Source organism: Chanos chanos, chromosome 8, assembly GCF_902362185.1.
Source record: "Chanos chanos chromosome 8, fChaCha1.1, whole genome shotgun sequence".
In the NCBI taxonomy this organism is placed as follows: Eukaryota; Metazoa; Chordata; class Actinopteri; order Gonorynchiformes; family Chanidae; genus Chanos; species Chanos chanos.
Genome location: NC_044502.1, coordinates 35,692,641 through 35,719,128, shown reverse-complemented (window position 1 = coordinate 35,719,128; position 26,488 = coordinate 35,692,641). Strand labels below are relative to the sequence as shown.

At 40.2% G+C, this 26,488-nt stretch overlaps 2 protein-coding genes across 2 annotated transcripts; one reads left to right on the top strand and one right to left on the bottom strand.

Moving 5' to 3' along the window:
- Window positions 1-3,324: 3,324 nt before the first annotated feature.
- plekhf2 (pleckstrin homology domain containing, family F (with FYVE domain) member 2) lies at window positions 3,325-20,640 on the bottom strand. The gene is made up of 2 exons (XM_030782471.1): window positions 20,519-20,640; window positions 3,325-4,369 (listed from the first exon to the last, which is right to left on the bottom strand). Exon 2 carries the CDS (start codon window positions 4,357-4,359, stop codon window positions 3,619-3,621), a length of 741 nt encoding a protein of 246 aa, XP_030638331.1. The 5' UTR covers window positions 4,360-4,369; window positions 20,519-20,640; the 3' UTR covers window positions 3,325-3,618.
- Window positions 20,641-23,620: 2,980 nt separating this feature from the next.
- LOC115819644 (beta-2 adrenergic receptor) lies at window positions 23,621-24,628 on the top strand. Its single transcript, XM_030783147.1, has one exon. The coding sequence runs from the start codon at window positions 23,621-23,623 to the stop codon at window positions 24,626-24,628; it is 1,008 nt and encodes a 335-aa protein (XP_030639007.1).
- The last annotated feature ends 1,860 nt before the right edge of the window (window positions 24,629-26,488 follow it).

Below are 26,488 nucleotides of genomic sequence, written 5' to 3'. Positions count from 1 at the left end.
ATTGTGTCATAACACTCTGGTTTCCCCTTGATGAGAATGAAGAATGAAGAGAGACATGGTCTCACTAAGAGTGCTTAGTCTAGATTAAGGGCCAAAAGCTTTGGAGATTTAGCACTGGGACTCATGACAAATTAGTCACCGAGTGCTCCATAATAAGCCCAAACCAGAGGTCCTTGCTCAAAGCATGTCACAGTGTTCCCATAGTCTCTCACCCCCTGCTATTATTTGCAAACTGTACTATTACTTTTTGGCATCACGTTGTGGTGGTGCAGCATACTACAGCTTGACTGGTGTTGTCTCACAAACAGATTAAGCTGTGAGGAGCTGATTAGCTTAGTCTCTAAACTAACCAGGTTATGTGCTTTAGTAACATCCTGTTCTGAGACAGGTTGAATGAAACATTCCCAGAAAGGTTCCCATCTTTGCCGTCTCTGTCACCGAGTTAGATTCCTCAGAATTCTCAGGGAAATACAAATTTAAAATGTACCTTTTCAGCACCTTGACAGTGAAGTAATATGCTTGTGGCCATATGTGAATTTGGGAAAGATATTTGAACATTAACATAATTAAGAGATTTATATAGTTTAAGTTAAGGCCATCAGCTACTTAATTTGACAATTGAATACTCTGACTTAATTGAATAAATGAATTCATTTAATACAATCTCTATGGATTTTGGTGTATGATGGTCAAAGGTAGTGAAAGAGACAAAAAAAAAACAGTTTTAAAGTAAGAGTCATATATTTCATTTTGCAAATTAGTATCTAAGAATAACATGATGGATTACATTCAGATTAAAGCCCTTTTGAAGAAATGAGAATTTAAAATCAGAAGAACACAAAAAAAACACCCGAGAATTAGGGAATCATAAATTACAAGAGACTGCTTCAGACCATACATTTAAAACAAACAAACAAAAAAACAGAGAAGCTTCAGTACATGTATTTGCAGATCACGGTTTTCCCCAACAGTCCTGTGCTTCAGCGTCTGCTTGGTTTTTGAGGTGGAAAAATAAAAAAAGAAAAAAAGTCATCTCAGGTTAAGTTTGCTCTGACTCCCTTTTGAGGATGAATGAATGTGAATGTGCAGCCTTCAGGGACGGAACATTAGAATGGACTGTAAACCAGAGGTACTACTCTATCCACATGGCTGGAGCCCTGATTTCTCTCTCAGGTCCTAACCCTCTCCCAGGGGAGAGTAAAGTGCTGGTAGTTGATCCAGAGCTGTTCACAAAAAGCACAGTGGAACCACAAAAACAGATAACAGCTACAGCCATGGTATTAAAAAAAAAAACGAAAAAAAACCCCAAAACAAAATAAAAGGAACTTATTTAAAATTGTGGATCATAAATCAGACTAACATTGGACAGACACCTCAAACACATACAGACTGGGTTTAAAGGAGGGGTGGGGGAGAATTTATGATTATGCAAACATATACTGCTATTCAAAAATATATCTGCCCATAAAGGTCCTGAGGTCTATTACTAGGGCCAAAAGTACACATCTGAAAAGATTAGATTATTACTTTCGTTATGAGATCAAGTACGGTCATTTTATACCCCCGTTTCATAATCACATATAATCTGTAAAGAATTTCAGCCACCCGTATCTCCTGTGTGACTCTGTTACACAACACCTGTTTTTTAGGTGCACCTTCTTATTGCATGTTAGTCAAACAGATTGAAGAGTCTACTCTTGTGCAGAGGAGTCAGGTTTAAAAACATATATCCCTTTTCACTGTCAGTTCCATTAATCTGACAAACACACGCATAACCTTCACAAGAGATCAAGTATACACATTATATCAATGTCCTTGCTTTAAAAAAAATATGCAAGACTGGAAACAAAATTTGAGTAATAAACAGCTTGAGACATGACCTTTCTGAATCACTGCAATCAGATCAGCAAAAACACAGTACAGTATGGCTGTATTATCAGGTAAGGCTAAAACAGTTCTGTCAAACTGAGATTTATATGGAAATTCTGCAAGTGTTAGTGCGCTTATTTAATCTGTGATTCAAATGTAAAACAAAAGGTGGCTGTGAGGAGTTTTCACCTCTGCTTCCTCAAATATGCTGTGCTACATGTCTCGATTCCTGTTCTGAGACAATCGGGAATGACCAGCGTGGTCACCCATGCAGCCATAGTAACGCAACCACACCCCTCCTCCCAGCACATACAGGAAAGATCAGAGGGGGCAGGGACTGTTCCTCAGGGGTTAGTGAAGTTCACCTGTCCGGCCATAGAGTTGAGTAGAGGCTCAGGTCACCCTCAGAGCTTTCACTGTGCGGGGATGAGACGGACTCGACAGAGTCCATACTTCAGAGATCAATATGACAGTATCTTACATGGATTTCATTCATAGACAGTGGACAACCCAAAAATAATCTCACTGCACCGACCGTGCACAAGCCATTTCACTGAGTCCAGCACAACAATCTATTTTCATATTAAACTTACTCTAGAGTTTCCATTTTAAATGCAATTTTCTGTGAACAAATATCTGTCATAAAAATAGTTTCCTAATGAGCGCACAGACACGTGGAGAGTCCCTCACTTCAAATCAGAATAACGGCAGACACGATGGAAACAATGAGGTTCTGTTCCAGTTGTGATCCTTTCCTGTCATCCTCCGTCACTGCTCCATTATGAAATGGCATCTGTACTTTCAAACAGTAACCGTGCTGCTTTTTCATCCTCCAATAGTAAGCATTTCAAAAGGCACTGTGGCATCTAAGGCCTTGACAAGGTTACATTTTGGGATCCACTATCTATGTTTCACATCATAAACAACTTAACCTTACAATGCAGAAAGCATGTCTACTGATTTGTCACTAGCAACAACAACAACAACAACAACAAAGGTGAACAACTAAAAATACACCATTCAAAATATGCATACTTTTCTTAGTGGTTTGTTACTGAGCAGGTTTCAGGGCATTCGAAAGCATACTCTGGCATAAAACCAGAACATAGGACAGAAAAATACTGAAGCCATTTCAAACCTAGATGAAAATACACCATTAGGTTTTACCTGAAAGATTAACAGTGAACATGCAACATCTGCATGAAAACTGCTGACATTCTAATCCGTGCAGAATCAACAGTGTCATGTCACTTAAGGTTGCATTGGCAGAATCAAAATGAGAAAATGGTTTTCAAACTGAGCAGAAAGACAAAAGACACCACAAAAAGCAGCTAACATCGGAGTTTGAAATTAGCAAAGAAACTTTTGCTGGGCACAGCCTTGTAATGCCTCCGTGTTTTTATCTCGTAGTGAAGTTCTCAAAACAAGATGAGCCAAAAAAAAAAAAAAAAAAGCAATCGCAAAAGGGGAAAATGTGTCAGCAAGTAGTGTTCAGCTTAACATAGGAACACTTCCCATCTCACTCCACATGTGCTCCGGCTGTGGCAGACTTGACACAGGGCAAGTCTATCAGAGCAGAACGTTACTTCAAGAGATTTGCTGCCATGAAAATGAAAACAAATCAATGTAAAAAGATGATGAGACCTTTTCTAAATTGGAGCCCTGGAGGATTGGGGAGATTAAAACATGAAGGGAAGAGTCAGGAGAATGTTAATATTCCTAAGAGTGATCCAGCAGGCTGTTCTGGGCTCAGTCACTGCTGTCGTCATCATCGTCATCATCGGATAGGTTACTGTTGTACTTGGAGCAGGTGCTGCTGTAGGAGTTGGAGCGAGGCGGTAGGCTGCTCCCCGACGACAGCTGCTCGTAACAGAACTCGCACACGCGCACGGGTTTGGACGACTGGCTGGGCAGGAGGAACTTCTTCTCCGAGCAAGGGCCGCACACGACGAAGCCGCATTTTCTGCAGTGGTGACGTCTGCTGACGGGAGTGAACTTGACCTTCTGGCAACGCATGCAGACGGAAGCTTCCGAGTCAGGTACCCAGACGGCGGCGTGCTCCCCTGTGGGAGATTTGCCGCTCTTCTCGAGCAGGTCTGACACGCACTTGTTGATGTGATTCATCCATTCCGACTTCTCGGTTGCGGTGGCAGCATACACGGCAAAAGACTTGGTGGGAGTTTTGATTAGCCAGCCGTTACGTAGGTCCCCCTCATCGGCCACTGTGTCTATAGTGACGCTCTCCAGGGGAATGATGTGCTGTTTGTTGTATTTCTTCTTCTGGATGACAATGTTGCCGTAGACCAGGATGTCGTTGAAGAGGAAGAACTGGCGTGCTTTAGGCTTTTTGCGGCATAGCTTGGTGAGAACGCCTTCACCAATGAGAACTCGGCCTGGGATGGCCAGCGGCTGGCCGGCTGTACCAAAGCAGCTTTCCACTACTGCAATGCGCTTGGAGTTGGCCTCGCTGTTCGCCAAACGGTCCACCATTTTCCCTCACCTGAAAAAACAACAAACAGGAGAGAGGAAATGAATTATATTAGAGGTTTACTGAGCTCTACAATCAGCATTAGTTCACAGATTAAAAACAAATCACTTCAATAAAAAAAAAAAAAAAGATTTCTCAAACTGTGGGCTGCAGACCGGCGCTGAAGAAACTGCCAGGTCAAAACTCGCTTGACTGAACTTCCTGCTTTGAAAATAGTGACATTTTATTCAAGATTCTACAATGTTAAGTGTTCCCGATAACAAGAACTTGCTTAACATTCTAGAATCTTGAATAAAATGTTGCTATTTTCACCTGGCGAGTGACAGAATCACAGAGCATAATTTGACTGGTGCAGTGGCAGGGCTCTGTGGACCGGCAGTTTCCTCGTCGGCCCATAGTTTGGGAAACGATGCACTGAGAAACAAGAAAGTAAAACTAACATAATTACCTTAGCTTTAATGGTACATCCTACCATCTTACTGTTTGAGATCTCTAAAGAGAAGCTCCTCCCTTTTAGCTCTCACTTATGCTCTCTAAAGCAGGTACAGCACGGACATGATGCGAGACAGCCCTTTAAAAGCGTAATAAAAAGGGTGCTGTGGTTGACCAGAGACAGGATATATTGTGAAGCGCAGAGCAACAGGATACAGATAGTATATCCTGTGTTCAAGTCCCAAGACCGGTGAAGATGATTCAAAATTTGACGTTGATTTTTTACTAATAATAAACTACAACTCACTTAAAGGCGGTGCTACAGGCATCATAGTAATAATGCAGCATATGCATCTGCAATGTGAATGAGGATACTCTGCATCTGTAGCCTTCAGGTGATTCATAGAGCACTTCACAAGCAACTTCTGAAAACCTGATGTAGTCAGTCATGCTCAACAGTATCCCAGTCTTGGACTGACAGAATGCCTTACAGCATAATCAATATGATGCCCCAACACACTTAGTTTAACTTCACAGTAGGGGTGGGCGATATTTCGAATATATTCAATGTGTCGCGGCTTGTTCTACGTGGGATGTAGTAAATGACTATATCACGAACATCAAGTACAAACTGTCATATAATTTTTTTGTAAGCCGCCTGCACAAAACTCGCTTTGGCATTTTGCTTCTCTTGCTCTCTCCTATGGCTCTCTCTCTCTCACAAACACAAAAAGAAAAAAAACTCACATACATGTGTCACACACACTCACTCGTCCATACAGACCACTCTCTTGGGGCGAGTGTGTGTGACGTATATAGGTGAGACATGTTTTTGCATCTGGAGGGAACAGGGAAAGAGCCTGAAGAGAGCAAAAGAAGTGAAGCACCAAGGCGTCTTTATACCTGTTGAGTTCGGAAACAGTAATAGAAGATGGAGGTGGACAAATTGGTTCCGAAAAGAAACGGCACTGGATCCATCGTCTGGCAGTGGTTTAGGTATTGCAAGGAAGATGTTGAACAAACAATGGTTAGCTGCAAAATATGCAGCGAAACCATTGCCAAAAAGGTAGCAGTACCACAAATTTGTTTCACCATCTGAAATGCCACCCACTACAAAATGAAGAAAGTGAAACTCGCTCGTCCACATCTCCACCCACACCAAATAAAACGAGCATTTGTGAAGTGCTTTAGAGGAGATCTCAAAATATCGAGATATATATATATATATATATCGTCTATCGCGACATAGCCTGACAATCTCTCAATATTATTTATAGGCCAAATCATCCAGGCCTACTTCACAGACATCAGAATCATGACTACAACTCTACAAAATGAGTATTAACTGAATAGAAACTGCCCCCAATCTCCACGTTCCAAAACACTGTCAAAGAAATAATGAACCATAGGATATTAGGCTGCTTTTTTACTCAGGTCTACGTTTTACGTTTTTATATATAGTGCAAAGGAACATGGAAGATATGCAGGTAGCATGCACATGAGGAAGGACAGGGCTAGACTGTGACAGCTGTCAGAACCTGGAAACTTCAAAGACCATACATGCTTTTGATGTGACTGCATTTGGAAACGTTTACACTAAGCTATGTTGTACTGTACATTTTGAAGGTTTTAAAACACACTACCATATTACTGTAAGCTATTCTCTGCTGATGTTTATCAAGTGTTCAATCTTCTGACATTTCAGCAGATCAAGGAAGAGAGGTCGAAAAAAGTTATTTAATAAAAAACAAAATCCTCCTCTAAATAAGCACATTGACATTTACCACAACCTGCTCCAGATTACATCTCACTTTCAGATGATAATCTCTACATCTGTACTTCTTTGCAATATCTGTCTGCCTCCCTCCTGCAAAAACGCATGTGGATGTATATGTACACATGCATACATTTGTCTTACTGTACTAATGGGGAAGTTTCAACGACTTTCATATTACATTCTCCAAGCATTATGGTATTATAATTGCTAAAGATCCACATAGTTTCATGCAGCCTTTCTCCAGTTCCCACACAGTACTCATTGGTGATATACCCGTTCCATCTCTGCAATACATTTCCATGTCTACGGAGGCCTTGTCACAGCAGAGCTCTCGACATCCCCTGGTGCTGCGCTAATCGCATTAATTAGCCAGAGATGACGCCACTGCGGATGGACTGCAGGCATGGCAATGAGCTTTCAGTTAATCTGTTTAAGGCACTCATCCATGCCATTTCTGAGGAGTTAGCCTAATACCATGGACAGTTAAGATATGTTAGGATGTAACAAGCCTGACGCTTGAGGAAGGAGCGGAAGATTGGAAGCTGGTGACGGTGGAAAATAAAAATCCATCACACTGACAGTCTGTTGACAAGGTCGACACTCACGACAAACATGGAAAAGGTAGAGAGCATGCTGAGTAGCAAGCTAAACAACAACTACACCGGCGACCATATACGACAAAAATAACACTGAACTGCACAACACGCACCTGCCCTTTACAGTGAGTAAGGATGGCTCAAAGACAAACACACTTGCGTTTTACAGTCAGTAAGTACGGCTCAGAGGCAAACACGACAGGCTTTAGAAAGGTCCGCGAACACATGAACATATCAATAAAGGTCAAGTGAAAAGCATGTTACAATTTTCTGCCTCTAAAGCGGCTTGCGTTGACAGGGTCAGAGTAGACGCAAGTGAGAAAAGCAGACGAACTGTGAAAGGAACACCCACTGCGACTTGACTCTTAAACTTGACTCACTTTTTCCCCCTCCAGAAAAAAGACGAGGCAGTACTAAGTTTGCTTTATCTGAGAAACCACAAAGAAGGACACACCAGAATCAAAGTAAGACATCAAAAAAATGCATCATCCGACACACAATAAAAAGCTCCAATGAAAAGTGTGAATGACATCTGCGGAGTGACATCAGTACTAAACTATTACTGAAAAAATCTCTTTCATTTTATTTTCATTTTCATTTCATTGATACTGTGCTCACAGGCAGTGCATTTAGATTTAGGCACATATAAACAAACCCTTCTTCTTTACTTGCGATCCACCCACATAATTTGGCTTCTCATAAAAGTGTGAAGGCAGGAAATGACTAAACAGGACTTTTTACCTTAGCTGGACTGCCTTTATACGAGCCAGTAGCTTTTTTGTTTTGTTTTGTTTTTTTTCTTGGGGGGTGGGGGGGTTATAGGCTGGCAAAGTGTCTACAACCTGCTGCTAAGAGACAGAGTTCGATGCTGTTCTCTGGGACAAGAGCTTCTCTAATCAATTCTCCAGCTTCACTGGAGTGTGCAAAGACATTTTATCAAATGGAATTTGGCAGCTTGGTTGGCTAATAATGATCACTTGGAAACCACAAATGATTCAAGCCTCTACAGCCTCCACTTCTGCTATAAACATGTGTTTTCCTCTCAGTCTGAGTGTTGAAAGAGAGAGAGAGAGAAAGAGGTCTGCAACATGGCAAGCCAGTGTGGTCTTACCCTGACATGGGAACTGAGAATATGAAAGTGGACTGAATCAGTTCTTTATTTGTTCTGCAAAAACAGACAAGGACTACAATGAAGGCCACAGACAAAACAAGGGCACATTACAAGATAGGAGGAATTCAGTGTCAGTCTATGTCCCTTATATGCCAAAGGATGTAAACTCACAAAAAGAAGATGATAACTCATCATCATGTCAGCCCTAGGCTACCGCAGCCTATGGAATCTACAGACATAAATAACAGAGACTAATTGAAAAGCCCCAGACCAACAACCAAACCATGCACTGAACTCACTTGGATAGCCTGCTGATTAGGAATGAACGGGTTTATGCTTGGACAGAAAGCATAAGAGACAGGGTAAAAAAAAAAAGAGAGAGAGAGAGAGAGAGAGAGAGAGAGAGAGAAGGATGCAGAAGCATCTGCTAGGTGCAGTGACCCACTGAAGTTATGTCGTTTCAATTCTGTCTGTTGTAGAGGAACACTGCAGGACATGTGGCAGTGGCTGTCATTAAGACCATCACATATGACTCAGTGCAGAGCTGAACTGTGCTCCGTCACTGCAAACTCCACATAGCTGCCATTCCTCTTCAGTGACACAGAAGGCACATGGCTCCTTAGATCAACATACTCAGGAACTCACAGACACTTTTGTCAGAGGGAGTGCTGGGATTTCCTGTATTTTTGCAAGTCATCTCAAGTTCCTTTCTCAGGCCCTCTGTCATGACCCCGCTCCCTGCTTCTCACTTTCAGCAGAGTGAAAGGGAAAATTTATTGCAAGAGGGCGGGGACACTACGGTCAGGGAAGTACTGTAAGGGTTAACAGTAAATGCGCTACGCAATGAACAGATGATCTGAGAACTGTCCGAGATGTCTCTGCTCTTCCTCTCGGTGTCCCGGGTCTGACACAATACAGGCTTAGCCACTGCGCCTTCAGACAGCTGTAAAGTCCCTTAAAGCACTGCCCTCCCAGCTGGTCATTAAAGCAGCTGACTGCATGCTCAGAATGTCCTTATCCTGACTCTTCACACTCACATGCCATGGTATATATCACTTGGTGAGTGAGGCTGTATGTGTGTGTGTTTGAATGAAACAGGTGGAGAGAGGAGGAGCACGTGTACAACAGACTTTTGCCCACAAGGTGCGGACTCCTCGGTGGCCTCCTAGTGGGCGGGCAGCTGCACATGAGCGACTTGACAGGCAGATCTTGTCTCTGTAAGGAGCTAAAAATGGGCCTTCAAGATCAGGCCACTGACCCAAAGCCTTGATGACTCATGAGTTAGAGGAGGGGGAAAAATTTTAAAAAGCTAAAAGGTTTCTTTCTCTCTGTCACACACACACACATTACTCAACTATGACAGAAGGGGGAAAAAAAAAGAGTCATAAGCACGCCACATCAGTCAGGACCTATCATTTCCGTGGTAACTCTCATGTAAGCGAGACAGCTAAAAATATTCAAATGAGCACACTGCTTGCACTGGTAAGACGTGCTGGGCAAGGCCTGAGATGGAAGCATTCAGTAATGTGACAACGAGGTGATGTTGGACTGGAGTGGAGTACTATGGGCTGTGTTACGCTCTCAGATTCATGGATCAAGTCGAGGCAGGTTTTCTTTTTTCCTTTCTTTCTTTTTTTTTTTTTTTTTTTTTTTAGAGAGAGCTGACAGCTCAGGTTACACCCATGATTAATTAATAACACTCATGGACTTGATTTCCATGTTTGTCTCACTGCCCTTGGCTCCAGTGTGGTGCAGACAGGTGATATTCTGCCAGAGAGAATTAATACTGCTCAGCCTGATGCGACTCCCACAGCGAGTACACAAAAAAAGATGTCTCTGACTCTTTGAAAAGGTGAACAACTTTAATGGCGTTCTCTTTACTTTCTTTGGACTCAAGTGTTTCTGAAAATAACTTTCACATCCAGGTTTTCCTCCTTAGAGATATTTGAAACAATATCTTTACCAACCATACAAAATACTGAATCAGGGTTTTGAATGATTTTGAAGAAATTTATATATATTATATGATGAACTCTGGGGCCTAAAAGTGAAGTGAGAGATTGTTTATTGTCATACTAAATTGTGCGTGTCCATTTCTACATCATCTAGTATCTGATGCTGCCTGATATATCAGATAGTCATTTCAGATAGTCTGTTTTCCTTAAAGCACCCTTTTAGCCATATTAAGTCAGTTCTGTCTCTGTGCACAACAGGGTTGCATCTCACAGAGCCCACAAATTAAGAGCCGCAGCAGAAACAATTTCAGTGTTGATGGCACCAGCCCACTGCTGCTTACTGCGGGTTACACTTCATAAATATGATGGTGTGGTCATATGGAACCCACTTTAAGTGTAAATAAGAGGGGGCAGAGGAGCTAAATGGTTCGAGAGTCACTCACTTTGAATGTCAGAGCTCTCAGTACAAAGAGAATTAGTCCCCATATCAGCACTTCAGCTCTGAAATGAGTTCAGATGGAACGGGGTGTGAGCTAGGGACAAAGAGAAACACTTGTCTAAAGGGAAAGAGTGTACTGTCACTTCTCAAGACTGATGGTTAAAAGGCTCTTTATGACACTCTCTCCGGGAAGCAGATAACAATGTCTCTCTGAGGTGGCATTCCACACCAGATTCTAGTATTTGTTACGTCCCATATGCCTCATTCAAAAGGTAAAATCCAGCATGCTAGGATTCACATTCAAACTTAGAAGGTATTATACCTAATGCCAAAGAAAGTAAAAGCCCTGCCTTGATCTAGCTACACTGTACCACGATAAAAGGGGTCAAAATAAGAATGTCTCAGGTTATGACATTTTTAAATGCCAAGTTTGGTTTTAAAAAGTGAGTACATCAGAAAACTCCAAAACAAAAATCTGCACTCAGACATTTATCAAAGGAAAATTACAAACAGCTTTCCAGTGAGCTCGTATTATGCCGTCATGTGACTGCTAATTAGTTCACTTTTATTCTTCAAAGTAAAGTAATCCAATTAAGCCTCAGTGGAACGCTTGGAGACAAATAATAACAATAATCGCTGGGCAGTTACTGTACCACTTTTATGGTAGTAAAATTATTACAAGTGTTTTTAACATTAACTTTCTTGACATTGCCTGAAATAATGGAAACCAGAAAGTCATTGATGCATGTATATGTGTGGGAAATGAAAATCAGGCAGGAACTACTTATATTGTTTCTCGGGTGAAGATAGCGAGTAAAAATAGAAAAATGGACTCCACTGTGACCTCCTACAGCAAAAAGGAAGCAATTCTGTCTTATTCTGGTCTTGATATTAAGATAGCTTTTACCCAAAAGAGAAACCAGTTTCAATAAGCAGCAGTCAGCAAAATATTTACAATGTCAAAATAAAGGAAGCTCAGAACCCACTAGAAAAATCCCTACTTTAAGAAAAAAAAAAAACCAGCAGAACCAAACATCCTGTTTATCTCCATTAAGTTACCAGCGATACATAAAGAAGATTCATCATACCTCCTGAGATCTAGAGATAAGATCTACACTTAGCATTTAAAAGAAAAAAAAAAAAAAAAAAAGTGTGACTTTACAATCACCTGATTTCGTGGACCTTGCACCCAGCAGCACAAGTTTTGAGAACACATAACATACATACCATGCTACTCCCTCCACACTCTGCTCTACTGTGCTGTCAAAAGGCGTACACACACGAACACTACGGCCTCATGATCACTCCTAACTCCTCTACAGACTCACATCCAAGAACAGCTATAAAGATATGAGAAATACATGAACCAACTAAACTGACTGAGTGGAACCTTACTTGTCAAGTCAGACAACACCTGTTCTTTTTTCTTTGGTTCTCAGATCCTTCAGAAAGAAAACCGGCTATGTCTCACTGAACTACGAACATGTGCATTAAACCAGAGACCAGAACCCCATGCCCTGTGGTCTGAATAAAAAGTTTCACTTTGCAACTGACAGATTATATCCAGTTCAACAACAAGCGGAGAGTCATGCAAGCTTACATACTTGGCAAGTGAGAAATGAAAGAGAAAAGAGAGACAACAATGCAGAGCCCTTGATACATGCTCCACCTACACAGTGCTTTAAAACTCTGACCCTGTGCATCATTGTCTGAAGGCACTGCCACACTGAACTTTGTCCAAAGTAATGAGGTCAATCAGAAGAGCAAATTTAAACTGAAAAGCAAAACTTGTCTGAGCTGGTATATCATCAACCCAGACTGTCACATGCCCCTTTACATGACCCACTGCATAACCGTTTCCCAATAAAACTACAGTGGTTATTAGGGAGGACGTATGGACAGTAGCATGCTGTGACATTTTTCCCTCTCTACTGTATTTGTAACAAACTGCAACTAAGATTGCTTTCTTTGCACTGATTCCTTAAGACATTACCCTATAGTCTGAACACAGATAGGCCTACATATTTAAATAGTTAAGCACATCACACGCTAGGCCCACGTGCTGACGCATTATCCTAAAAAGACAATTAAACAGCAGTTTTATTGTGCCGTTATCCTGATGACACTGTTGACTTCCAACAACATGCTGTCAATACACAAAAACTAGGCTAAAGCCTAGTTATGTAGGAATATGTCTAGTCATGGTAGCTTGTTTCCCATTTTTTTAAATTTTGTCTAATGATATCAGTAACAGTGCCTGAAGTACCTATTTAATGGAGGAAATCTAGACCTGCTAACATGTAATCAGATCATAAACTGGCTAATAGTTAACAAACAGAGCCTAGCAACTAACAGTCTGATTGATCCAGCAAATCCTGCATATACTGTAAATCATATGACTGAAACAGCAATGTAGATTCTGAAGAGAGTCAATTTTTTATCTGTCAAAAACAGCACTAAAGCAAGTTCAATAACATTCAAGAAACAAGGGCTTGGAGTTTCAACTTTTGGAAAAAGTCTGTCAATGCTCAATGCATTTTGATTGGTCTAAAAAAGTTTTCTGGGAAAACTCTAGGACTTGATATAATCACACGGCACAGAATAAAAATGTTTCCATTACACTGTTCAAGTTCTGTTCACTTTTCAGAAGTTTGGAGTTTTTTAATAGCTGGAAATGTCTAAATGTCTGAGGTTTTCCAATTTAGTTATAGTTTCATTTGAAGGTAGTTTGCGAAACTCAAATCCGCCCCATCTGACTGATGGCAGAACAGTGTCAGCACCCTTGCTAATTATTCTACTCTAGGCAGTGTCTCAAAGTGACCTGAAGTTTTTCTTAACATGGATTGGGTTCCATTAGGCCAACATTTCAGAAACACAATGCAGGGCTCGACAGTGCGAGCGTTTCACTCACGTTTTCAACCAAAAATAGATGTGTGCGAACTATAAAATGTATAGAGCACGAGTGTGAATAAAAAGTATTAGAAAATTCAGCCCAAGCAGCCTCTACTTTTGCAACAAAAACGTTGATAACACAACAATGTTGATGATGCAGTCATTGCCAAAGCTGAAATCAATGTTGTCCGTTGAAAAAATCATGTGATCTACAAAGGGCCCTCCCGACACCACTTTTCTACAACCCTCTCCCCCCAAAAAACCCTCAAGAGCAAACACGCAGTGAGCTAACTAGATAGGTCAAGTTAGCTAGCAACATACGCAAAGTATGAGGCCTATTAGCCATCATTTCAAAAGACAGAGTGTAACAGAAATCGAAGTTTCAGAAGTTTTGACTGAAACAGTTGACACCGAGGAGGAGACGGAGGAGATGCCCAAAACCACATCAAGAATTTAACAAGAAGCTGCGTCGGAATGTCCACAACTGAAGACTTGACGCGGATCAGTTTGGAGGGGCCTTCAGTGGAGCAATTTGATCCCAGTCCTGCTGTGGACCGCTGGCTGAGCTCAAAGTGGGCCAGACAACCTGTTTACAAAAGCTGCTGGTCCAGTGATATCCTTTGTGTCTACTATAGAGGTGTTCATATTATTCATAGTGCTTATACAGTTTAAAGCAGTTTGAAGTATGTATAATATATATAATTGCATAATTATTAAATAAATACAGTTTGAAGCAGAAATAATTAAATATGTAGTGTACTTTTTGTATTTAAATAAATTTAATCATTTTGCTTGCAAATGTACCCTCGTATCCCTTTATTAAGGAAAAACACATTATCTGATAAATTTTCATTGCGCCCCTAAAGTTCTTTATGCGTTCCTAAATTTTACAACATAGGAGCACATGTGCTCCTTGGGAAAACAGTAAGCATCAAGCCTTTGCAATGCCAAGTCCAACTCAAAGTAGCTGAAAATATTCAGGAAAACAACAAGCAACAAGGCACCACACACCTAACAGGTCATGTCTGGAGCCTTACCTTTGTGGCTGTTTAGTAGCAGATTAGGGAAATTCCTCAGCACAAATCACACTGTTTGCTTCTGAACATATATTATGGTCTCCACAGCTGAAAACATAAATTGTCTTGAGATTTGCCCTTTCCGTCAACATTGTGAATTGTAAAATAAAGCTTCTTACAGATAAATGAACACTTCAGTTGGGACGATATCTCTAATGACCGTTAGCTCTAGGGCTGCCCCTAACCAAAGATTTTCTCAGCCCTGAAATAATTAAATCAATATCATAAACATGTAATGACTAGTCGACTAATAGCTTGAACTAACGACTGCTAGTCAATTAGTCATTACACGTTTATGATACTGATTTAATTATTTAAACATATATTTTTTGGGGCATCAGAAAATGATTTAAGTTTCAGGGCTGAGACAGAATGTTATAAGTAACATTGTTAACGCTGTGCTACATCACGAAGAAATAAAAAAACGTAATAACGAGCCATTAAAATAAAAATTTTACAAGCGCGCACGCACAAAGCGAGCCGCCTGTTAAAGACAATGCTAACGGCAAAAGTGGTAATGATTCTGAATGTGTCGGAGCAACCGGCGAGGAGACTGAACTTTTTGTTATTTCGACACAGTATAACATCACACAACTTATAGCCAAAGTAATCAAACATCTTTGTTTCGTGTGCACCACAAAATGAAAAAAATCACCAAAGCTGGTGTGTATTAAGTAACAGACTTCTACTACTGCTCTGCATGCTAGCTAACTATTCTGTTACAGATTCAGTGCAATTGATGTAATTTTATCAGTGTTGTAGCCATCGCAACTCTAGCAAGAACAGCTCCCGGCCCGGCTGGCTGGATGCCAGAACGTTAAGTTCTGTTAGCGAGCAGCTGGCCACCTCACTTTTGTAATAACCTAATGTACACAAACGCTTAAAAATGGACAATATCCCATTTCTTCTCGTAAACACTGTATACACCATGGTAAAGTACAGGGATTGAAGTATCTGAGTGGCAGCGACATCCAACGGGTTCTCCCAGGCCGTCACACAATTAGGCCATTAATTATTTAGCATGATGGAACAATAACGTTAGGCTACTTACATGTTTCAGATGATAAGTCATGTTTGAGGTCAACAAAAGATAGGTGAATCTCCTTGGGGTCATCCTTTACAGGCTCAAAATTATCCCACACTCCTGCCCGATATAGTCTAATAACTTTTTCATGACAAGGCGCAGGGGTTTGAAGTTTTTTTTTTATTCTGCAACTAATTGACCAATGAAAACTTGGTCGACTATGACTCTTGTCATCGACTAACGGTTCGGTCGACTACTGGGGGCAGCCCTAGTTAGCTCTTGCTGACACAGTGTATTTCTGCACAAAGTGCGTTGTGCCGTCATTAAATGCACGCTGCTTATGTCAACACAATTTTTACATTACAATTTCCTTTCATGAGAAGGAGGAAGTACTGGCCTTGGTTAGTCTAACAGTCCTGTATCAGCACAGACTTTTCACAGGACTGCAGAAATATCAATGGCTGGACATCATTATTACCTTCAGTGGGATTCCACAGGGGGATGTATTATGGTCTGCTTTCTACATTGTAGGCATATCAGCAGTTACAAAATGATAAACTCACCACATTCCAGTGCCCAAGTTCAATTCCAATGATCGAGAAAGGATGTGTACTTGATCCACCCAAATATGCTTCGGTTGGTGACTTGCCAATGAGAACAAACTGAAAGTCCCATCAGTCATTTTGACATCATGGCAATGGCATGGTAAACCCATTTTAGTTTTATTATTTTAACTGAATGGTGCACCCTAAATCTGTTTCTGAATAAAAATGGTGAGAAATGGACGATAAAGTTGTCAAATATTTGGTCACTTTGTACAAGCAACACCTATTACCAAGTTTGTTCTGACTTCTGTCAGGAGGCTCTGACTACATCAAAATAACCTCCCATGGTACACTTAACTAAATTAGCATTGGCTAACAGTGAAGACAACTTGGGGTGGATTTTCATCATTATAGCTGACAACACTCTTCTTTAAATATCATATCAAGCAACATGGGGAAGCAATAGCCTTAACTATACTACATTTTGCCTATCATCCGAATAAAAACAAATTAGCGTAAAGACTGTTGAGGAGACCAGAGTCCTCACTGTATAACATTTAGGTTAACTTCAGCTTGTAGGCTACTAAATGCTAATTTATTGCTAGTGACGTCAGTTGGGCTCAGAGTATTGTGCAATAGCACACAACAATACACAACACATCTCAAACACCCAAAGGTGCACTCACTGTTCCCATGTTCGTTCTTGCGAGTTTGTTCTTGTAAAGTAATTTGGCAAGAAGGTTCTTCTCAGGAACGCAAGTCCATCTGTTGCATTATCTGAATTGAGAAACGCCCATCGTTACCATGGCACTATCCTACGCTGACTAGCTATGCGTTGCTCTCTCCAAAATGACATGCAACAAAATGTTTAAATGTCATCTCCACAAAGCTGGGAGCCAGTAACAAACAGTCTGGCTAACTCACAATACATGTAGGAACCTTCCAGCTTGGCTTGGTAAGCCTAAGGTGATTTCTTGATTGAGAGAAGCATTTCTGCTCACTCATATTTATGTTTGTCTCTTCTCTTGTTAACAGCCTTGCTCGTCAACAACCGTCTTGTGCTCCTGAGGATGATGATTCTTTAGATCAGGGCTATTCAAATACAAATTCAAATGGGCCAGATTTCAAAACCAGGCCTTGTTTGTTGGGCAGAAATTTTTGGCAGCCTATTTACATTTACTTAATTGACTGTGCAGATATCACGATGTTTGCAGTGTTGTAAAGCGGAGTGATGTACATGGTAAAATGTCCCAGTGCTGCTGTACTGCATATCGTCACTCTATCAATGCTTCTTATCCTAATGAAAATTTACTAATGAAATTAGTCAACCAAAACTAACTGCTGTATACTGTTAAATTTGACTGCAATCACTTCCGGGCCACTGGAGAGCATGTTTGGGCCAGATTTGGCCTGCTGGCCACCAACTGAGAAGGCCTGCTTTAGATGTTTTATCAAATTGCTTGTGTCTCAGTCCTTTGTATTTGCGCCTCTCCTTGAAAGGGTCATGTTACAAATATTACATTCAACAGTTTTACTTTCGTTGTGTTCAAGCTTTATCAAATTAGCTGACATGACTTAAATTTTACAGCTGTGTTACTACTGTGTTACTAATGATAAGTTGTTAGTTTAACAGCAAATTTACATGCTACATCATTACATGTCAGCACACTCAAAATTGCAGCTTGCGAGTACCAAGTGCAGGTGCTTACTGTTAACCGTGCTGCATTGGTCCAATACCAATGACAGTGTTGGTGCATGTCTGTCAAAAGTGTAACCAACATACATTTCTGTTATGTAATCCAGAAATCCCAGAAAAACAAGCATTAATCTTGATTCCCTCACTTTAAAAAAGTCTAATAGAAGATGTATTTTGTTTACGTATTTCTGTTCACCACATGGGAATTCCATAAAGCAGAATTTCTCAATTAACTTAACCAAAAAGCCAAGACTACTTGACAGTAAAGCTCCTTAGTTCTACTACTGAACAGTTCAGACATTTGGCTCACGTGATCGGGCCACCTGTGAAATCCTGCTTTGTGGACAACCCACCTCATCTTGACTGACAGTATACCAGTGTGCCACTGTACAGTAGATGGGTATGATTGTGTCTACCTACTTTCCAGGCTAAACAACATTCTCAACGAGTTAATACTAACGAACATGATTCCTCTCTGACAACACAACTTTTGGAGTAAAAGAGTAGCTCTGTTTGAAATCAATCACTCCCTACAAAAAAAAGGGGCACAGACCCATTTTGCCAACCTTCCATGCCAGTACTGTTTCTTTAACTACTGAGTTTGCAATTTATTCCATTCTAAAACAAATAAGCAAGGAAGTGCTGCATAAACAGTCTCTGCATTGTTATTGTTGTCTTGTGTCCTGGACAGTTACAACAAGTCTACATTACTGTGATGGTCAAGACACAAAAGCTGACAAATAAAACTTTTCAGCCTCCTCCACATTCATACACGAAGTTCAAACCAGCTACACAATGTAATATAATTAAACTGCTACTTGTGACATAATATTACATACATTCCACGTGTTTTTCGGTAGCACTCGATAAAGACCCAAAGAGAGGGATCAGGGTTTCTTGAAGGAATGCAGAATAACTACATCTGTTCTCCTCATCAGAACCAATCCACTCAAACATTCAACAAATCCCCTTTTTAGCCAGGTGTTTTCACATGAACAACATGCAGAAAAGCTCAAACTACCAAACAGAATACTGCACTTCATCCTCAAACATTTATTATTTCTACAAAGAGCATCTACATATTTTATGCTGAATTGAAATACAGAAACGAGCACTGAATCTACATCATCAATACGATGGTAGAAGGACAAAAATAAGATTAAGCGCCATCATGTTCAGTCACGATGAATGAATGCAGAAGTGAAACAGTTGTACTACGTGAAAAAAAAACACACCCATTAGTAGCATTTTTATAGATGTGCAAGAAAACCAAATGCTCCGTTAATCTGAGACACTCGGACCTCACAAATGCATTCACAACCTCACGAAATCTAACCACTGCATTAAGCAATGAGTACTATTGCTTAGTACAATTTATCCTGCTATCGCACATTATCCTGCGCGCGCAATCACAGTAAATTGCAACCCCTGATGGATTCAAAGAATTTCTCCATTTTTAAGTTCCACTCTGAAATATAAAATATACAAGCTCCCAAGAGGCAAGCGCTGAAGAGCTAGAATATATTTTACCTCACCTTACTTTGAAATATTGATCGGAGAAATGCATTGGAATAGCCCTGACATCGGCCGTAAAAATTAAATTTTAAGGGAAACGGGTATTTTGTCCAGTTTAAAATGCATGTAAACAATGCTGGTGCCATTCCTTGTCTTTACTCTTATAGCTTTAGTTTTAAGTAGTAAAGTGTGGGCTTGCGTTACACAGGGGCTAGAGCAAGATTTTAAAGAACTTACTTGAACTTAATTGGCTGGTTGTCGAGGACTACAAAGAGCTAAAATAAAATAGCATTCTATTAATAAAATTAATTAACAGTGAGGTCCGCCGCGTTGGTCAACGTTCGGGAAATGTACAGAACCTGTAGCTGAAATTTGCAACTCTAGCCACTTAGCATTTAGATAACTAACCGAACCAGCTAGCTAAAGTGCTAACATCGACCTGTCACAGCTGAGTGCGTAAGGCATCTCAATAATTTATTTGTTGTTAGACTGATGGACAGTGTAGAAAGTATCAGCAACAGTTTACATATTTTCAGAGAAGTGACACCAGATCTATCGTTAATATCTATGGAGCTGCGTGCAAATGACTTTAAACGACTAAAATTCGTCTGAAATAAAGCTCAGTAAGAAATGGGAACTTGGCTGAAGTTAGCAAGCACGGTTACGTACTGGGTAAAACCTACAGCCCACAAACTAGCTTGACATCGATTTGCTAATGTTAAACAACAGTTCTCAAAATGTTGCCAGTGATCGTTCTTCAAGATTTATTTTGTTATACTGACATATTGGCCTTGTTTTAAGCTTTAGTAATGTAAACCCATAACGTGCGGCCAACCAGGTATATCACTAGGTTTGTGGTTTATATTTGCGGCTAGCAAACTTCTGCGGCCAAATCTGTTCATAACAGTCTGAAGGTAGACCACCGCCTACCTTGCTACTGACATACTATATAAATTAATACAACACATTTAACGAATAATTTACTGTTATGAACTGTCAAGAAAGCTGGCAAGCTATGATCATTTAGCTAACCGACATATTCCGATGTTAATTTGACTGGCTAGCTTTATTTTGATACTTTGTAACCTCAGCTACAAACTTACCCCAAAACGTTCACCTCTGTTAATGATTTCGTAGTGCCTCTTTTATGCTCCTTTAAGTGAAGGAAGTTAGAAAAGTCGGCAGTAGTCCCCTCACAACTTCAGTACTTTGCAAGACAACAAGCCATAACAATATGGCTCCGTGCACAAGCGGGATTATAGGCGTCACTACGTTTGTTGCTAGACTCAGCCCAGGGACACGAGAATATGGGCTGGGAGAGAAAACTGATTAACAGCTGGCCTCGTGTTTCTTCAAATAAAGTACGAAATATGAAAACGACCGTCGGCCAGTCATTTTAAGGAGATATTTTTGAACTTGTGAAATATGTAAGTGCCTTCATACTTGGATGGTCTTTTATCTCGTCAAAACTGTTTTCAAACGTCATTTGTGGGATATGGAATATTACTTAGGATAAGCTAGCTGTGGAACCTGAATAACAACTTGAATCAGGAAGGCCTTCACTTGTTGATTGAAAAGTAGCTTAGTATCGATGAGCAGTTATAAGTGTTGTAGGATACTGCGTGTTATTTTCGTCATTATTGGTTAGAATGATACTTTTGAAGGTTTTGAATGGTGAACTGAAATTCATCCATTTCATTTTTGAGTATGGTTTGCGCCCAAACTGGTTCATAATTTAATAAATATGTAAGCTTATTTGAAAACACTACTCTAAATTCCAAGATTTGTTTCAGTCTGGTTAACAATAACACTTCCCCGCCTTAACACCTGACTTTCTTCTCCACCTAATAGCGAAGAGGATCATGTCTCCTTCCTGAAGTGCCTCTCTAGTACTTCCAATGGTGAAGAGTACTGAGACCAATTTTTAAATAATCTGTCGATCTAGGTGAACATGAGACGCTGTAAACAGTTGCAAGAGAATTTTGCAGTTCAAAATTAGTAATGGTGCAAGAGTTGATACATGGGGAAACTGCACTTTGCTTGTTGCCTGTAAAGAAGTAGAAAGGAAAAGTGCTGTGTTGGTTTAGATTGTCGTACAAATACACAATTTCTAGAGGAAAAGTGACTTAAGGATAGGGTTGAGGTCATTCCTCTGCCAATGAGTCTGGTTAAAAAAAGGCTAAAGAGTCTAGCACCTTTAATTATATCCACCATTAGACCTACCTAGAGGCAAGGAGAGATTTCACACTGCAACTTCCTTTCTGTTGTCCTTGACTAATACTTTATGGCCTTTTGAAGTTAATATCCCTTGTAACAAAAATTGGAGGTCCGTGATAGATTTATGTCCATGCTTTGTTCTGCAATATATTGCTTTTTCGTACTCACTCATTCATCAGCAATGTTTGGCTTTACTCCCTCTCCAACATAATTGGATATATACATGATAGATGGATTGTTTACATTTCTGTAAGGGCTGGTGTCACAATAAGGAAACTTAAGTATACAAAAGACCTTGCTTGAGCACAGCTTACCCTCTGTCTCTCATTTCTTTGTTTCTGCTACACTAATATTTTGTTTTAATTCTTCAGTGGTATAAACAATACCTATATGCAGTATAGCATCTACACAGGAGTAAAGTGACACGTGAAACAACAAAAGTTTAAAAAAAAACAAACAATAAAAGTCTCTCATCATTTTTGCCCTCTCTCTCTCTGAAAAGTTAGCAGTCAACAGGATTGTATTATGATATATGTCTCCTCTCTCAGGTCTTTCAGGTGTTCTCTTGTCTAACGCTTACTGCCTTGACATTTACTTGCTTCCATAACCCTTTTTGCCCGTGTTAGCCACTTCAAAGCTATGTGGGTAGGCTATAGCTGAAGCTTAGAAAAGAAATTTGCCATTTGTCGTAGGTGGTGTAAATGTCTTATGAGAGTAACTATGGTTGACAGAAGAAATGCCATCTACTGAATGCAGATGGACGTTTAATCGTCACTAAGATGTGAGAAATTAAGCACGCCTATTTGTTTAGATCACTGAACTATTGGTTCTCACGAAGTAACTCGCTACCGCCCCCAGGTGTCAAATCTTGACATTTAGGTAAAGATGTGCTCCTAGATTTAACTTAAATAAAGTACAGGAAATTCACAACGAAAGTGCATCCATAAAACAACTTGTTTTTGACGTATCCATGGAGTATATCATCGGTCGTTAGCTAAATCACACGGGCTTAGATCTGCAAGTCTTACGTTTCATGTAGTGAAGTATGGCAAAATCAAACTATATAAGAGGCCAAAAAGCCCTTATAGCTGAATGTGTTCATTTCAGCTCAACCTTTTCTCCTTTGTCAGTCTTCGTTCTCGGTATGCTCTTTCCTTAAATGGTCATCTTCTCCTTGAATCCTTGCTACAATGTTCTTTATCGATTGGCATCGTATAACAAGGGTGCACGAACCGTGCTTGTCATTAAATTTGTGTGAGAAATACAGAAACATGAACCGTAACGCGTGGTCGCTGATTGTGAGTGTACACGTCAGACTGGCATCATTCCCTGTTTGGCGCTCTGATCGTGCCAAACGCATTTTAAGAGCGCGTGCAATCCCTACTGCAGGATCCGGGTTGTGGTACAGCTCACTGTGGACTTCAGCTTGTTATTTCAGGTCATGATTACCGAATCTGAAGATTATGAATCAAACTTGAAAAAAACCCCAAGAATTTCCTCAAGGCTACGTTGTTAGAACCTTGTTTGTTCAGCTCACGATCAAACACCTGCCACTGCATTCTCTTGTTTGATTCACGTCTGCCACTGCTATAAGGGAATGAGAGCCCGGGATTTTCAAGTTGGATGAATAGAAAGTCATTCCAAGGTATGGCGAAGTTGACTACAAGGCTCTTGCCGGATCTAATTCTTATGATCATAAATGTTCTTTTTGGAAGGGTGAATACCTTGCTATTGGTTCCCTTTTGGAATATGTATGTGTAATCTCGCTCACAGCCCACTTAATACCCCAGATTAAACGAGCGGTTGTATCTGCACTGTCTAGCATTTTTTTTAAATCTCTTGTAGACTTAAACATTCTTGTACAGAGCACGAGTTTTGTGTATTTGCGCCGTTATAATATGGTTTTCACGTCTTCTTAACATGCTGAGGAAAAATATATATTTGCACGTTTGACAGCTCAAGGTGGGTTTTCACGCTGCTGCACAAGGATGCTGGGTGAATCCGAGTCGACAACCTGCACCGTGTGTTGTTGTACCCTTACAAATAAGATACTGATGGTAGTCTTCATGGTTTTATTGATCTTTGCTATCCTGTTTGGAAATTCGGTAACTTTGGCCGTGGTTTTTGGAACTAAACACTTCCATACCCCACAGGGCTATTTAAAAGCCTCACTGGCTGTAGCAGACTTGGCAGTCGGCATTTTTGTAGTACCCCTTTCTGTTTACGCAGAGGTAACACTCATGTTAAACGGTTCCATACCAGAGTGGACAACGCGTAACTCGAAAAATACAACTTTTCACCCCTGTAATTTCATCGGTCCTATGTTTGCTGGGTGCACTCTCGTTTCCATCACGACAATTTTCCTTCTGACGGTCGAGAGGAGCATCGCCGTACTGAAACCACTGCATAAAGAGTCTGTGATTACGAGAAAAAGAACAACAATTCTAATTGTCCTTTCCTGGGTGGCGAGTTTCTTCTTGGCTGTATCACCAATTATGTTCAGCAAGGAAATCGCACTGGAGTATAATCCTTGCAGTAGAATGTGCAATTACGCGCTAGGGGCCACTGAGTTTCCATCTCAAGCTTGGAACATTCTCTTACTCTTTCCAGCATTCGATTTCACACTTCTTGGAGGAACTATGGTAATTAATGTTATATCACTTACCACCATCCGCCAGCATTCTAAGAGAAGAAAACATTTAGCTGAGACTGATTGTCAAAGCGCAATGAAACCGACCTTTTCCGACATCAAGGCTGCAAAGACGATAGGGACATTGACAGTAGCTTTCACCGCATCTTTCACTCCCATAGCTGTCTTTGTTGTGGGAAACGTTATTGGAAATGAATGGTGCAATTTTTCATTTTTTGCCTTTTGGATATTAACCACGAATAGCTGCTGGAATGTTATTATATACAGCGTTGGAGATCAGAAGTTCAGACACCGCGCCCACCAACTTTTCATATCCTCGCAAACGCAGAATGCCCCTCAGAACTGAACAGACCTCCCCAAATAACCTTAATTTATTTGGCAGTAGTAGCCTACTGGACCTCAACAAGACAAACTTCACTGGAGGACAAAAAAGTGTGAACAGCAACGGCTATATCAGGTTTCCAAACCACTGCCTTCTTTTTAACCACCTCCGAGGAAGCTGCTGAGATGGACGCTTAAGTGTATATTTTCGCTACCACATTGCTGAATTTGTTATTTTAAAGTTTGCATGAACAACAATACGATGTTCTACGCTATCGACAAAGCGTTTGAACTCGAATGTTCCATCCCTAATAACATTAGTTGCAATGATCTAAGTTTGTGCTATAATTATATCCGTACAATTAATATTTATTGGTGGTAATTTTCAGGAGTGTCCTTTAAGAATTCGTACTTTGCAGAGTTGTGTGATTTACCACAGAAGACGTCTCGTTTTGTAGTGCAAAAGCACTGCAGTTCGGAGACGAACTAAAGCTTCCCTTACGTTCAGCTGGAACTTAACACAATGTGGAAGACGGAGCCGTTTTCAGATTCTCCTCTTTATAACGCTGTATTCAACGCTAGCACAGTCACATGCGGTTGCGTATTTACAGACAGTAAGAAAAGAATGTATTGTGTTATTTAACAGTACAGTTGTGTGCATACGTCAAATTGTCAGTTTCATATCTTTCAATGAATCTCTTCAGTGAACAGTTCATTTTTGGAGAAGTGACTTTAAAGTGTAATTACCATTCATTAGCTATTAAAGTATTCAGTCTCTAAAAAGATTAGATTCTGTTCACTTAGAGAGTCATTGAAAATAGACTTTCACAAGTGGTGCCCAAACCTTTGCAGTCCTTTGCAAAACATGTGCTTGTTTGTTGTTTTCAATATGTGAAATTGAAAATAAATGGCAATTGCTTATTAAAATTTGTAGACAGATGTCATCTTTAATTTTCAGATGTCATGATCATTCAGAGATTTGCAGAAACATGCCTTCAACCAGGGATGCCAAAACCTTTGCACACAACTGTATGTCTGAAATTCTGAGTACAGAGTAGTTTTATAAGTGTTGCAACAAACCCAATGTTAGCACAGTATCTTGAATTTTTTCTGCAAGGACAAGTAATTTCTTTTTGTGTCTGATTATAGCCTGCACTGAAGAGTGCTCATACGTTAAGTCTTTTTTATTTGTCTTCTAACTGAGGAAGAAAAAGAAAATAAAGTCCAAAAATAGTGCCATCACAATACGCACATTTACAGTAATTGCAGCCATAAAGACTCTGTTTTGAGATGATGCCAGTCGATGATATTAATGATTTTTAATTCTAGCATAGTCTTCTCATACTCCATGCACACACACACACACACACACACACACGGCTTCAAAAGAAGTATGTAAATGTTGGCAATGGTAATCTTTGGTTTGTATTATCTAAGCCTATCTCAAATCTCATTTCTGAGATTACAGAATGATGAATCTCCAATCATTTGTCTCTCTTTTACAATGATGGATGCAGAGTGGTCAGTGCTAAACCCAGGGCTGTCGTAGTCCCACCAGGCAACAGGAGGAGGGCAGATGGTCCAGCTTGTTGTTTGTAGTTTTTTTTTTTTTTTTTTAATTTTTATTTCACTATTTCTTCTCTGGATGGCTAAAGCAGGATTGTTACTCATAGCCAGCATCTGCCTTTCTGAGGGGAAAGACTTTCTGTGTTTTGTTTACTACATGTGGAGTAAGTGGGAATCCTTTTAGAAGGGGTGATGTCACGTTTCTGTGCAGATGATCAGTATCTGGGCGCTTTTACACTTTTCTTTCCTTATCTTAGAGTGATTTTAAAATCCAGGTGGGGGGGACAAAAATACAAATACATGCTTTTTCAGGATTTTC

What these genes read in the sequence shown, in the direction of transcription:
- plekhf2 (XM_030782471.1), bottom strand. Translation starts at nt 4,359, where the DNA reads ATGGTGGACCGTTTGGCGAACAGCGAGGCCAACTCCAAGCGCATTGCA.
- LOC115819644 (XM_030783147.1), top strand. Translation starts at nt 23,621, where the DNA reads ATGCTGGGTGAATCCGAGTCGACAACCTGCACCGTGTGTTGTTGTACC.